Source organism: Sphaeramia orbicularis, chromosome 11, assembly GCF_902148855.1.
Source record: "Sphaeramia orbicularis chromosome 11, fSphaOr1.1, whole genome shotgun sequence".
Lineage (NCBI taxonomy): Eukaryota > Metazoa > Chordata > Actinopteri > Kurtiformes > Apogonidae > Sphaeramia > Sphaeramia orbicularis.
In genome coordinates, this window is record NC_043967.1 from 49,172,226 (window position 1) to 49,187,132 (window position 14,907).

The following is a 14,907-nucleotide window of genomic DNA, read 5'->3' on the forward strand; positions in this document are numbered from 1 at the left end:
TTTTTTTTTTTTTTTACCCCTCTTGGAAGCAACATTTTCACAGTTATTTCCAACCATGTAACGGAAATAAAAAAAAACCCAGAGCACAACCAAAGAGACAACAAGATATGAAAGTAGGCAACACGTCGCCAACGCCTTCCCAAATAGCCCCGCCCCCTTATCGCCCATCCCGCCCACCCCGCCCACCGCCGCCGCATAAAAAGTAGAAAGCAATGAGACAAATCCATACATCATTAACAGACACACTATGGAAAGCAAAAACAAAAATATATATATTCTTAAAGTCAGTTTCTTGAGGTTATTCCATATTTTATCCATCCAGGAAAAGAAACAAAGCCGAGGTCGCCGACAGAGGGAGGGAGGGAGGGAACGACTTCTGTCTGTCGATAGAACAAGAACAGCAATCACAGTTAAAGACGAACAGACAGACAGGGCCTAACTCCCCCCTTTGCTCCCCTCGTCCTCCTCCTCTTTGTTCGTATTTGGTTTCGTTTACGGATCAGTCACTCATACATAAGTAGTAGCAGTAGTAGTAGCTTTTGGTTTGGGTTACTTTTTGGTTTTTTGGTCCGCTGCTTTGAGCGCACCTCCTCCTGCTCCTTCTCCTCCTCTTCTTGCTTTTTCCCCCTGCAGCTTTTTCATACCTCCACTCCTTCCTGACCACTTCTTCTTCTCCTCCTCTTCTTCTTCTTCCTCTTCTTCTTCTTCTTTTGGCCCTTTGATCTGATCTTTGGAGACAAAGGAGAGGGGCAGATGGGAGGGAGGGATGGAGGGCAGGGGTTTGGGGGCAGTAAGGAGAACGCCGGCGCTTCACCGCTTTCTTTTGTTCTTTTTTTGTGGGGTTTTTTTTTGTAGGTTTTTTTTTTTTTTGGTTTGGACTTTCTTAACGCTTGTAGTGTGTGTCTGTGTGTGAAGTTTTTCCCTTTGACACTGCTGAGGTTTTGTCTGGACACTTGTCTCCCGGGCGAATACAGAGACAATGCTGCCAGAGGCGATGCTTTGGTATCCAAGAGTGACTGTCTGGTGTTTAGATGAGCGGTCTGCCACATGACATGGAGATGATATGAGTGTGTATGGGGTGATAATAAATAAAACAAGCCAAATAATGCTGTGAAAACCCCAAGACTGTGTGTGTGTGTCTGCTGTGTAGGCAGTTTTTATACAACTGAGTAAAGCAACAACAGCATCCATACTAATAATGGTGATGACAGCATCCTGATAGCATTTGCTTCTTCCTAAAATGCGACAAAAATGTAAATAATCCCCAAAATTTACCGTGGTTCTCTACCATAAAAGCTAAATACACAAAAACTAGACTTCACCTAAAGGCAAACCTGCTAAAATGGGGTTTTTTCCACCAACTATGTGGACTTTTACAGTGGCAGACAGGTGGATTCTGCCACATTTAGGTATTTAATGAACACAAGAAAAGCATTTGGCATTAGTTTGTATTAATGTCTGTATGACGGAGCATCTTTTAAGGCAGTGCCTCTACAAACTGGATCAAATGAAAACTGCCTGTTATTACAAGTTGTTTGATCACTGTTACGATGTGAATAGAGGTAGTAGATAGCCTGCATTTGGGGTTACCTGTAAAACATTAAACTGTATGTATTTGGCAAGGAACGTCAAAGTACGACACAAAGTAATGTAGAAAAATAGATGATTTAGAGATTACAACTGAAAATGAGTGGAACTGAAATCCTGAGCGAAATGGAAAATGTTTGGCATGAATGGAGCTCTGAACTGATCCTGGACTGATCAGGATGTCAAAGTCTTTTTGAACTAAAGCTTTTCTCTCCGTTTGTTGTTTTTTTGTCTCTTTTTTTGGTTTTCAGTTTTTGGTATTTGGAGATTTTGGTTTTCATCTTTGTAAGTGTGTGTTTCTCTTCTAGCATCTTTAATTTTGGTCGCCACCACTTGATCCTCCGAGCTTGTTAGACAAGTCTCTTCTTTTTGCCTCCCATCGCACACACAGTTTCATTTCTTTTCCCTGCCCTCGTTGAATTCAGATTTTTTTTCTCTCCAGCCGATATAAAGCATGGTGTTTCCGATGCCATGCCAGAACATTCCTCAGTGCCACCTCTCCAGCTGTAGATCATTATTTGGTTTCAAATGTCCCCCCTCCGTTCTGCAGTTCTCTCTATCCTCTCCATCCGGACTCTCTCTTTGCTGCCTCCCCTCGTCGGTCTGTGTATATTTTTGGCTTCAGAAGACTTCAGCGGGGATCGACAGAAAGAAAGAGACAGAATCAGAGATGGATCAGACAGAGAGATGGCTTTGGTTGAAAGGCGAGGTTGTAATTTAATTTTTAAAGCTCCTTTAACGCTCTTCCTTTTCCTCCTCCTCGTCCTCCTCTGATAGGATACTTTGGCTGTCAGTCAGGGATCACTCGGCCATAGCCCCTCCCAGGGGCGGCGGCGAAGCTTCGCTGAAGGAACAGAAAGAGGCGGGACTCGAACAAGGAGACTCCTCAGGGCACGAAGTCGGGCTCATAAGGTCACCGGCGCCAGGGAGCGGCGACTGGGAGAAGGAGGGCCTCAGGACGCCGCCGCCGCCGCTCACCATGCCCATGGCGGGCGTCGACGCCGTGACCATTGAGCCAGTCACCATGGGCAGGAGCGTGGGCCGGTTAAGGAAGAGGGAGGGGCGGAGGGAGGGAGGGACAGCCGGACCCCCAGGTCCACCCAGAAGCATATGACCAGGTCCTGCCTCGAGACTGGAGAGAGGGAGCTGACCGCTGCTGGCCGCCAGCGCTGGTCGCATCAAGACAGGGATGAAGAAAGAGGAAGGAGGAGACATGGAAGGATAGTTAGGAAAGGAAACAACATAAAAGGGGAGGGTCGACAGAAGAAAGAAATAGAAAAAGAGATGAAAAACAAAGGAGGCAAACAGGGAGGCAGAGAAGAGAAACAGTGAACAAGTTGAATTTATCAGTAAAACAGGAGTCATTTAACACGTGGATGTGAGGATGGAACGAGTATGAATCTGATTATGAATGATGACCATGAAAGACCAAAGAGCTAAGCACAAAAAGTGACCACATAAATATTAAAATTACTCACATTAACACAGACCTGATGGTAAAATTACTCCTGAACGTCCATGTCAAAATGGTAAAATCATTACTGCATTAATATTATCTAGTGTGTCAGTACATTACAATTACAGCTATCTTTACATTTTTAAATTTGTGATGTAAGGTATAGGGATTAAAATCTGTTTTTTTTGTTATTATTATTATTTTTTATAGTATATACATTTTTGCTAACATTCCATAAATGGAAGAAAAACAGGTGATTCAGGTTCCAAAATCTGATTCTGCATCACAACTGTCCAATAAATCTGTTCAAGATGATATCTGACACTTTAAAGATGCAACTGACTAGATTCTTCAGATTTGGTTTGGTGGTTGAAAACACTCATTTTTCCAGGTCCAACTCTGAACATGTATTTATCACTGTGTTAATTAGACTTTAATGAACAGCCTGTAAGTGAGGAGATGATAGACCATAGATCAGAACTGAGATGTGGTTATTTGCAACACAACACAAACCTGCAAGCACAAAAACACACAAAGCAGCACAATGAACTGGGATGTGTCGGATGTGATGAAGAGTATGCGCTCAGGACACTAAAACCACTGACTATGTCACAGGTGTCAAACATGCGGCCCGGGGGCCAAATCTGGTCCGCCAAAGGGTCCAGTCTGGCCCTTGGGATGAATTTGTGAAATGCAAAAATTACACTAAGATATTAACAATCCTTTTAGTTCAGGTTCCACATTCAGACCAATTCAAACTCAAGTGGGTCAAACCAGTCAAATACTATTATAATAACATATAAATAATGACAACTCCAAATTTTTCTCTTTGTAAATGTAAATATTTTTGTGTACTTACACTAAAACAAAGTATAATTTTGTGTGAATAACCTAAACAAATATGCACAATCTGAAATGTCATAAGAGAAGTAAGTACAATTTTACCTATATTCTGCCTGTTATTAAATGTTTTGTGTGGTTGTAGATCCACTGTGATCTATAAGTTTTAATGTACATGTGTAAATGATAAACTGAGGCAGAATATTGTTAAAATTACACTTATTTTTTCAGTTTGTCCATGTTATTCACATCTTTTGAAAGGATAGTTTGTAGATGTAAACCTTTTCATAATGCAAATTTACTTTTTTCACTCTAAAATAGAGAAAAGTTTAGAGTTGACATTATTTCTATTTTATTATGTTATTATTTTACTGGTTCGGCCCACTGCAGATCAAATTTAGCTGAATGTGGCCCCTGAACTAAAATGAGTTTGACACTCCTGGACTACGTTAAAACTGTTGGTGTCTTAAAGACTCTATGGACATGTTTGAGTTTTAACAATAAAACAGACGTGCACTGTCATTTTAGCGCTGACATGAGAAACAGCCCCCAAAAAGTTGTATTTTTCTGTCTTACAGCAACAAACTCTGCAGAACAGCCTGTGTGTGAGTTGTCTATTATAGCAGCTTCAGTGTAAACACTCACGGTGTTCGCTGCCCCACAGGGAATCAGACCTGAAATCCTTTTGCGTCAACACTTCACTCCAAACTCCCTCTTTCTTCTCTGCGGAACTCTATCAGTGTTTGTGTTGCCAGAGCTGCAGTTTCCATAACAGACTGTATCCTTCTCATCAACACATGGCCCCGAGGAGGCGGGCTCTGAATGGCGCTGAAAGGGGGCGGGGGGGTGAAGGGAATCCATCGTATAGGGAGATGGAGCACAGAACGGATTCAAAGCTGAGCTGGACAAACCTTATTTGTGATGCTTAATTGATTTTCAGCAGAGCTTCCCTTTCAGAACGGGGGGGAATTTTGAGAGGAAACTAGTTATTTAGCCATCAGGCCTTTTCTTATATTGAGAGGGAGGGGATTGTGCCGGTTCATCTGTTTACTGTAAGCTGACCTGGCCTCCTAAGCTTCGCCATAAGGGGCTCTTGTCACTGTGTGATAATAGCGGGCCATTGTACGCGAATTGAATTGAATCTTTCACCAAAGTGAGCGATTCAGGAAGTTTGAGAGAGCGCGGGCCTCGCTGTCGGCTACTGTCATCTGAGGCTCTGCACGGAAATTCATTTTGGAGAGAATGGGTGAAGGGTGAAATGGGAAATGCTCTTTAGAAATGGAGACTGGTGAAGACTCAGTGGGCCGGAGGGGAGGGTCTGCATGCGCCCCGACCCCATCCCTTGCCGCAGACCCTCATGCACACACACACACACACACACACACACACACACACACACACACACACACACACACACACACACACACACACACACACACACACACACACACACACACACACACACACACACCTTGCATGGTAGCCAGGGGATTGCTGCCAATGAGGGCCTGGTTCATCCCTGTGCTTACTCCCATCATTGTGTTCCTGAAACGTGGATGTGCCGCAAATTCACACACACGCACCGGCATTCGCACATGTAGAGAAACACAGAGCAGGACGGTTAAGAGGTAGAAACCCACAGGTCCAAGCAGAGGAGTCTGTCCGATAGCATGCACTTCACACTTCAAATTAGAGACTTTTAAAAAGCAACTGAAGACCTTCTTGTTTGGACAGATTATAACAGATTCTAACTTTTATGTTTTCATGCCCGTGTCTGTAGCTGTGTTTTGTTTGTTTTTTTGCCTATGTATTTTACTTCTGATTTTATTGTAAAGCACTTTGTGAAATCTTTCTGCAAAAAGTGGTATATAAATAAACTTTATTATTATTATTATTATTATTATTATGATGTGTGGTTGATGGAATTCACAAATTTATATTATAGTTATTCTTGTTGCAAAGTAGATTTTTCATGTTTGTGGTTTTTTTTTTTTTTTGTTTTTTTCACTTTGCTACAACTGAAATGAATACTAGATGATTCTGCTGGTGTCTGTACATTGGCTTTTTGTTAAAATTGATAGACTTCTTTTGCATTTTAATGTCAGTCATTGTCCGTAAGATGTGTATTTTACAGTACAAGGTTCAAAGTTAACATTTTTCATTTGCTTGGTTGAACAATTTCACTGCCCCTATAGAAATTGTTTAATTTATTTGGAACTTAAATAAGAATAAACACTAATTGTCATGCTTTATCTGCATGTGCAAATCTCAGAGATGAGAAGGAAACAAATACGTCACTCCTCAGATCTGGAAAAAAATGATGCAATCATTACTTTTTTTTTTTTTTTACAATTTACTTGGTCAGAAACATTTACTTGTCAAACATGGCGTTTACTTCCCTACAGGCTTTACTGTTGAATCCAGTTATACTTCAAATAAAGCCCCACACCTCAATATATACTCTGAGTTAAAATAAAAGTCTGAATGAATTAATCAGTGGCTCTTCAATATTACAGAATGTTTCTCCAATCTGTTGTATTTTTTATTTTATACTGAAAAAAGAAGCCTTTTCTCCCATTTCTGGACCAAACTCACTCTTCTTTAGATTAACCCTTTCATGTATGAATTGTTGAGAAACAATCGGACATGTCCAGTTGGATTCAGCTCTTATTTTGAGTGTGATGATCAACTGCATATGAATGGTTTGAATGGAGTTTATTGGTAAATGTCATATTTTCAATTCAATTCAATACTTTATTGTCATTGTATAAAAAACGAGATGGTGATTCAAGCATCTTTCAAGAGGGCAAAGCAAAGAAAATACAGTTTTTTTTTCTAAATAATTTTTTTTTCAATTCAATTCAATACTTTTCATTGTCATTATTTTGTATAAACATGTTCATAAACATAGTGGATTCATGCCTCATTAGGCTTGTCAGTAGCAAACATTAATGACTTGATTAAAATTGAATTAAAATGAGAGAGTCATTCATTTTCATGTAAGGTACTGCAGTCCTATACTACCGTTAACACTATTAATTTGGACTAATTATTGCGAACAATGCACAGATTGGATGGCACTTTTAATTTTGTTGTACTTGTTACAATGATAGTAAAGATATCTGATTCTATTCTAAATATTGTGGTTTTAGTTGAAGCTTGAATAACTGTCCAACATGCATGAAAGGGTTTACTGAACGGTAGAACAACTATTGACACTCACCCAGTGTTGAGCCCATGGGCCCCCAAGCTGGGAGGGGCGGGGCTGGCTGTGCTATGAGGGGGCGGAGTCACAGAAGAGGAGGTGGAGCCGACTCCGGCCGAGCTGACAGGAGTCATGGGGCAGGATGCTGAGGGTGATGAGCTGGCGGCTGAGAGCGAAAACACATGAGGGATGTAGCGGCCACAGATGAGTGATCACTAAATAAACATTTTGGTGACAAAGCTCTTCATTAATTGTCAGGATTCAGACCGGACTGAGGAGCCTGCGCCGGGTCGGAGGATGAAGTATAAGCCCAAGACTCGACGGACCAATAAATTTCCCAGCGTGTTTGTTACCTGTCAGGTCATCTGTCATATCTGAGAAGGCTGGGATAACTCAGACTGTAGTCACGTCTATAAATCATGAGGACGAGTCATGAGTCATGGAGGTAAACAACTCAAAATGGGACTAGTGCCTCCATTTTGTTGTCAACAAAACATCATTGTTTTCTATTTCGGGTTTTCTCTCACAGAACTCATTCTTTTCCAAATGACGGCTCCAAACCAGCGAAAGCCTCTGACAACACAGGAGCTTTACATTATTTTCCAAATAGTGTCAGGGCCACTTTAATCCATCTGCAGTTGACCTTTGGGCTCCAAAACCTCAGCCTGAGCCCTTCTCTAACCTTTAATAATTGATTGACACGACTCGACACAAACTATAATTACAGCTCACCTGTTGTGCTGAGGCTGGTGGTGACCTGGGACAGACCCTGACTCGATATCTGAGGAAGGAAACGGACATGAAATCAGGAAACACATTTCTAAAGTGAGAGTCAGAGAGGTCGTTAGTGCATCGGTGGTGAACTAGGAATGGGAACTGATAAGAAGTTCGTGATTCCGGTTCCATTATTGATATCACTCATTGATTAGATTCCTATTGATTCTCGTTGAATTAGGAAATAAACTATAGTACAAATGGCTTTGTTTGCATTGACTCTTTTTATGTCAAATATGCACTAACATTTTGCATTAATTCAAACAAAGCTGCTGAAGGGTTCTAATGGTGTAGTTAAAGGAACATTAGATCTACCTGCTGAGCCTCGTCGTCATGGAGATTATTCATAAACAATAGTAAAGCAGGTTGACACAGTGAAACGACGGTAACATTAACAGTATCAATAGAACCCGGAGGAGTTTAACACTTTCAGTGCCATGGGCCGATTAAATCGGCTTTACGAAAACAACCTGTAAAGTGCCATGGGCCGATCAGATCGGCTTTGGAGAACACGCCATATTTGTGTACAAACAAACCATCCACCCCCATTTCTTTCTCACATTTCGATGACGTTCTTTCTGTGTCCCCCTTTTGAGACCAAGCAGACGGGAATTTGAGGTCACGCGACCGAATAATATTTTTATATCTTTTTAATGTTTCTTATTCTCCGGTGTTTCATCAGAGGGAGCCCTCCATGCCGGGGGGCGGCTGTGGACTCCGGGGGCTGTGGCGCCTTCTCTCACTGGGGTCCGCTCCTTTCTGGTGGGTGGGGGTCCCAGTTGGCCCTCTCCCACTAGTTGGGATGCGGGGCTGTGTTGCTGGTGCCTGGTCGCCGGGGTCGGCGGCTGCCTCCTGGTGCGGATGGCTCCCTGAGACAGCGCCTCCTATATTGATGTTTTACTTTTACTTGTACATTTTTGTTCTGGTCTACCCGTGCTCAGTCAGTCTTCTTAAGTATGTGTGAGCTTGTGGGTTTGCATGTATATGTGTGTGTGTGTGTGTGCGGGTGAGTGGGTGGGTGTGGGTGGGGGGCGGTACTGATTTTTAAACTGATATGTAAAGCACTTTGTGCTACAGTTTGTAATGTATGAAAAGTGCTATATAAATAAAGATTATTATTATTATTATTATAAATTATGCAAATTACGATCAATAATGAATCGGCTGCGTCCGGTGCATTTTGAATCTAATTAGCAATCGGTCGGATGTTACCGAGCGGTTTCCTGCAGGATTCTTCAAATATTATAAAAACGACGCGAAATACTGAAAAACGGCCAAATTCTGTGGCACTTTTAAGGCTTATTAGCCCCTTAACTGTCTGGCACTTAAAGAGTTAATGTTACACTGCAAAAATTTAAATCTTACCAAGTGTATTTTTTTTTCATTTCTAGTCAAAATATCTCATCACACTTAAATACGACATAATCACCTAAAGAGTAACTAACTAAAGAGTAACCAAGATCATTTTCACTTGTTCCATTGGCAGATTTTTTTTTTCCATAATTCAAGATTTTTTTTGGCTTAATTCAATCAAAAAATCTGCCAATAGAACAAGTGAAAATTTTCTTGGTAAGATGTCTTGAAATAAGATTTTCAAGATCTATTGTCTAAAAATAAGCTCTTATATCTCACTGAAAAGTTACTCTATAGGTGATTATGTCTTATTTCAAGTATGATGAGATATTTTGACTAGAAGTGAAAAAAATACACTTGGTAAGATTTTGATTTTTGCAGTGTAGCGGCTGCGATAGAGGATGCCTTACTGTAGGCTCCGCCTCCAGAGTCACCGCCCCCTTTCGCTAAGCAGCCAATCAGCGACGTTCCATTGGTGCAGTTGAATTGGATGCTGTAGTTAAATGTTTGTGCATGTTGGACGTATTTAATCCTTTGTCATAATGGAGGCTCTGCAGCTGTTGTAAATGGACCTAGTGTCGTCTTTTACTGGTGAAATACAACCAGACTTTAGAGGCAACCGAAACAAAATACAGACATGACCTGATGATGCATCTGATGCGATGACATCATGGAACCAATAATTGGAATTGTTAATCAAGCGGACTAACAATTTCAAAGAACTGAGCTACTGAGAACCGGTTCAATACAACAGCCGCTTGTCGATTCCCATCCCTACAGTGGACTGTACCATGTGGGGGCTGTAGCAGGGGGCTTTGTGCGTCACAACAGGGGAGGTCTGGGTGGGCAGGGGAGGGGTGGTGCTGCTCGAGGGGTTGATGCGTTTCTCTTTCTGCCGGCGGTTGCAGAACCAAACACGAATCACCTCCTTCTCCATGTTGAGCTGCTCTGCCATGAGCAGGATCTCCTCCGAGGTAGGCTTCTGGTTCTGAAGAGCAAAAGCAAGAGCATAAATAAATAAGCAGACACCTGATGAAACACCAGAACAATGGAGGCTTCTGTCAGGAAAAGACTTTCACTAGCTGCTTAAAAATATAACAGAGGTTATCTAAAATAGAGCAGACCGTGTTGAAGTTGCGCTCTAGGACTACTCGGACGTTGGTCTCGATGCTGGTGCGTTTCTTTCTGCGTCGGCCCGGTAGACCCTCCATGCCCAACATGGGGGACGAGATGGAGGAGGGACTGGGCAGCATGCTGTCCACAGCCATGGTCTCTGTCACAGAAAAACAGATGAACAGATACATGAACACATGGACGACCAGTGTTGGGGAAAAACATTCATTCATTTACTGTTACCTAGCTACCTACCTACAAATGATGAACAAGATGTAACAAGATGGAACTGTAAAGGATGCAACATGATAAAAAAAAACAAATAAAATGCAAAAAAAAGGCAGAAAGCTCCAAAAACAGAACAGAAAAAACAACAAAAAGAAGATGATGCAATAAGACTAAGTCTAAAAGATGTAAAAAGGCAAGAAGATGCAACAAGACACAATTATAAAAGAAACAAAAGGAAATCTATCTATCTGTCTATCTATCTATCTATCTAGTTGTTTTGTACAGGAATGTTTTCTCATAGACAGCAAGAAAAACAAACGTGGTAGTTGTGGTAGTGTGCAGTGTAACAAATTGAACAAACATAAGCCAAATGAGCCACAAATTGAAAAAAAAAAAAAAAAAAAAAAATCAACGTTAAGCAAAACTTAATAGAAAAACAAACAAGAAAATCAACAAAATAAGCAAAAAAATAAACAAAATGAACAATTAATCATGCAATGAATAAAATAATCAACAGCGAAACAAATAAACCAATTGAACAAAAATGATCAGAATAATCAGGTTTCATTGACCAGCTTCTATAAACTAAAATGGTTGTATTTAGTGTGACCTCCCTTTGCACTGAACATGCCTTTAACCCTTTTGTTCAGACAATATTAGATTTATTGCAGTCATTTTCTGATGTTTTATACTAGGTTTAATTCAACGCGTCAGATTGTTTGTGCTGCTTCTTGTCATGGGGTCAGAGGTCAAACAAAACACTGACTTTAACCTTTACAAACACAGTTCAGTTTAGTTCAGTTTTTTGTGTGTCTTTTAAGGCTGTGCACATATTTCCTGTATTTTATAGCTGTATGTGAAGGAAAGAGACTGAGAAATAAATATGTATGATCATTTAAACCTTGCAGAGATGAAGATAAAGGTGGACTCAGACTTTTACCCGGTACTCTGAGGTTTACAGATACTCTTTAGTGTTCGTTCTCACCTGCATCACTCAGCCACTTCTCGAGCAGAGGTTTGAGTTTGCACATGTTCTTAAAACTCAGGTTGAGAGCTTCGAACCGTGAGATGGTGGTCTGGCTGAAGTCGTTACCGTACAGTTTACCCATCGCCACGCCGACATCTCCCTGCACACACACACATACACAGGTCATTAGTATTCCTTCATACGTGAAATACCATCCAAACAGACATACAACACACACACTGTGTTTACCTGGGTGAAGCCCAGCTTGATGCGTCGCTGTTTGAAGGTGCGGGCGAACTGCTCCAGCTCCTCCAGGTCGCTGGGCTCCTCCCCCATGTGTCCCCCGCTGGTCAAACCGGAGGTCAGTGAGGACGCCATGGAGCTGCTGGGGGCCGAGGAGGCTCCGACCGATGTCACCACACCAACGCTGCTGCCGCCGGAGCCGACTACGGAGCCGCCGCCGCCACCACTGCTGCCGCCGACCACATCGCTCTTCTCCCTCTGGACGGTAAAGAAGGATATGCATGTGTTTGACAGAATATTATAGACTACAGGTTAAGAGTAGGGGTGTGTATTGGCAAGAATCTGGCGATACGATACAAGTCACAATACTAGGATCACGATACAATATATCATGATATATCGCGATACTGTTAAAAAAGCAATTTTTTGTTTGTGTCTTTTTTTTTTAATAATAATTATTTCCCTGAAGAATTAAATTATACCAAAAATAGGCACAAATACTAAACACATTTTTATTTGATCAGAACAGGAGCTAATGCTATATCACAAAATCCTGTGTTAAAACAAATTATGTTTTACAGACATTACAGTTTAAGATCCTGTTCTAATGTTCATATTCTATTAGTTCAGAACTAACATCATAACATTGTTTTTTGTGTAATCCCAACAAAGGAACTAATATTATTTAATAAAAGAGTGTTAAATAATAATAATTAAAATATAAACAAAAGAGAAAAACCAAAAAAACCAAAAATGAACTTCCACAATACCTACATTTGAAAAAATACCTAAAAATATCGATACAGTATTGTGAAATGAAATATCACGATATATTGCAGAACCGATATTTTCTTACACCCCGAGTTAAGAATAATAACACAGTGGATCTGAGATTATGTTCTATCATCAACCCTGGAAAGCTTTCAGAAAAAATAAGCTTTTATCGTTTAGGGAATTAAATCTTCTATTTGATTAAATGATTTCTCAAGTATAAATGAAGGTGTATGATTGATAATTCTCACATTCAAATCACATTTCACTTCTACTCTTGGTTTAAAAGGTTAATGGTTAACTCGCTTTATTATGTCCAGAGGGAACTTTGGTCTCTGAAATTTATCACATCTGAATACATACACAACACCTAGCATTAGCACATATTAGCAGCAGTGATTGATTCATTTGATTTTAAAAGAATTTTATTTTCATCACAGTTGTGCATTTTACTGTTTTTTTCGTATGTTAAACTAAAAATGTCTGACTTTCATCTGAATATATTTGATGAATATGACATAAAGTTTGAATAAAGAATGAATCCTCCAAGGTTTCATAAGCTTTACTTTTATCAATTTTTTTTTCTTATTTACCTAATTAGCTACTAATTTTCTATCAGTCTGCATCAGTTTTCTGATTTAGAAGAACCAGAAGTTTCATCTGGTTCTTTTCAAGCCCAGATTTTACATTTTCTTTATCTGAGAAATTGAAATTAGAACTAAAAATGATGAAAAATGAAATAAAGTCATTATTTTCACCTTTTTTTTCCCCCTTCTACATCTAATTTTTACTAAGTTAAGGCCCATGTTTAATATTGTTGTGAGTGTTTTTTATGGTATTTATGTTTAATTAAATGACCACATATATACATCTAAAAAGAAATACATTACCAGCTAATCTAATGCAAACAATCAAACATGTCTGTAATAAAATCTATGGAGCCGCTGAATGTCCAAAAAAGACAAAAAGCAGAGAAACTCCAGTTATTTTACAGCGACAGATATGTTCAGTCTCGATTTTTGAGGGTTAAACAAAATATATATGTTTCTTTATTTTCCAGTACTAAACTGTTTTGCTTTTCCACCTGAGCCTTTATTTGGTTTATTGGAAGTTTTAGTGTCTGACATGTCATTTGAATAAAAGACATCAAACATAAAGACCGTGAATACAGATGAGGCGATCAGTGTGAAAACGTGCATAAAAAGCAGTGACCTGACCCTGACGCCTTAATGTACGGCACAAAGAACCAGTAAAGAACACTTTAGATTGTATTTTAACCTCAGGAAGCCTCTGAAGGCTCACATCGTGTATCAAAGCTGGAATTTGACCCTGGAGAATCAACTAATTGACCAAACTGCATGCATGATGTCCCATAATTTACATTCGCCGTCTCTGTGCATAAAAGACGTGAACGAAGAGGGTGAAGCCGCTGTTGTGTTTGACATGAGTTGATCAGAGCTTTAACAGAAAATCTATAATGGCCCTCAGGTGTGTGAGGATGCATTCATGCATTACGTTACACCAGATGAAGGCTGGGAACTGAAGGTGAGTTGGTTGTCTTTGCGGTGAGTTTAACGTTAACAGAAACCTGCATCTGTTATGAAAAATACCTGCTATGGAATATATTCACGATTTAGCAGGTGCTGTGAATTTCTTCCTTTATGAAATGGGCAAATCGATGGTTTCAGCAGCAATGGGTAATAGTTTAAGAATGTTTTAGAGCTGCAACCGATTAATCGACTAGGTGCTTGAAGTCAATGCAAAAAGTCCCGATTCGACTAATCGACTCCAATTGATTGAACAGAGATATTCTATTTAGGGCTGAAAGATATATCGTTATCGTATCTATATCTAGATATGAACATTCAAGATATTAATATCGAAAAAGCAACGATATAAATGATATTGATATCCCCCACGCTCGCCCTGCATGTACAGCTCTGGAAGTCACAACAAATTTCATTTTTACAATTGCCCTTGAATGCACCGCTAAGGCCAGCCAACCACAAACCTTATGATGATGACTGGCAGTGAGTTCTTATAAATAAAACTGCACTTTCCCCATTCTTTTGTATTATGATGTTTGTATTTTTCTGAAAAATGCTTGGTTTTCACCGAACCCGTAGTCATATCGTATTGTATCGATATCGAGATATCTGGCATGAATATTGAGATATGAAATTTTGTCCATATCGTTCAGCCCTAATTCTATTGCAGTTTTCCTGAATTGAAGCTTCTTTGTGCATCACAATAAGTGTCCGTGTGAAACAACAGCGGAACCAATGTTTAACAGCAGAGAAATGAAAGAAAACAAAGCTTTCATTCAGGAGAATTGTGGTTGAAGGATTTTTTTGGATCACTTTGAGACGA

The 14,907-nt window shown here is 40.1% G+C and overlaps 1 protein-coding gene across 1 annotated transcript in view; it reads right to left on the reverse strand.

The window, feature by feature from the left end:
- Positions 1 to 2,152: 2,152 nt before the first annotated feature.
- The window catches only part of pou2f2a (POU class 2 homeobox 2a), a 115,055-nt gene continuing 102,300 nt past the window's right edge, over positions 2,153 to 14,907 (reverse strand). Inside the window, exons 9-16 of the mRNA XM_030146661.1 lie at positions 11,773 to 12,024; positions 11,542 to 11,683; positions 10,340 to 10,488; positions 10,006 to 10,203; positions 7,821 to 7,869; positions 7,107 to 7,254; positions 5,355 to 5,428; positions 2,153 to 2,756 (exon numbers count right to left, since the gene is read on the reverse strand). Coding sequence (XP_030002521.1) covers positions 2,389 to 2,756; positions 5,355 to 5,428; positions 7,107 to 7,254; positions 7,821 to 7,869; positions 10,006 to 10,203; positions 10,340 to 10,488; positions 11,542 to 11,683; positions 11,773 to 12,024 — 1,380 coding nt within the window. The 3' untranslated portion in view covers positions 2,153 to 2,388. The remainder of the gene's footprint in view (positions 2,757 to 5,354; positions 5,429 to 7,106; positions 7,255 to 7,820; positions 7,870 to 10,005; positions 10,204 to 10,339; positions 10,489 to 11,541; positions 11,684 to 11,772; positions 12,025 to 14,907) is intronic.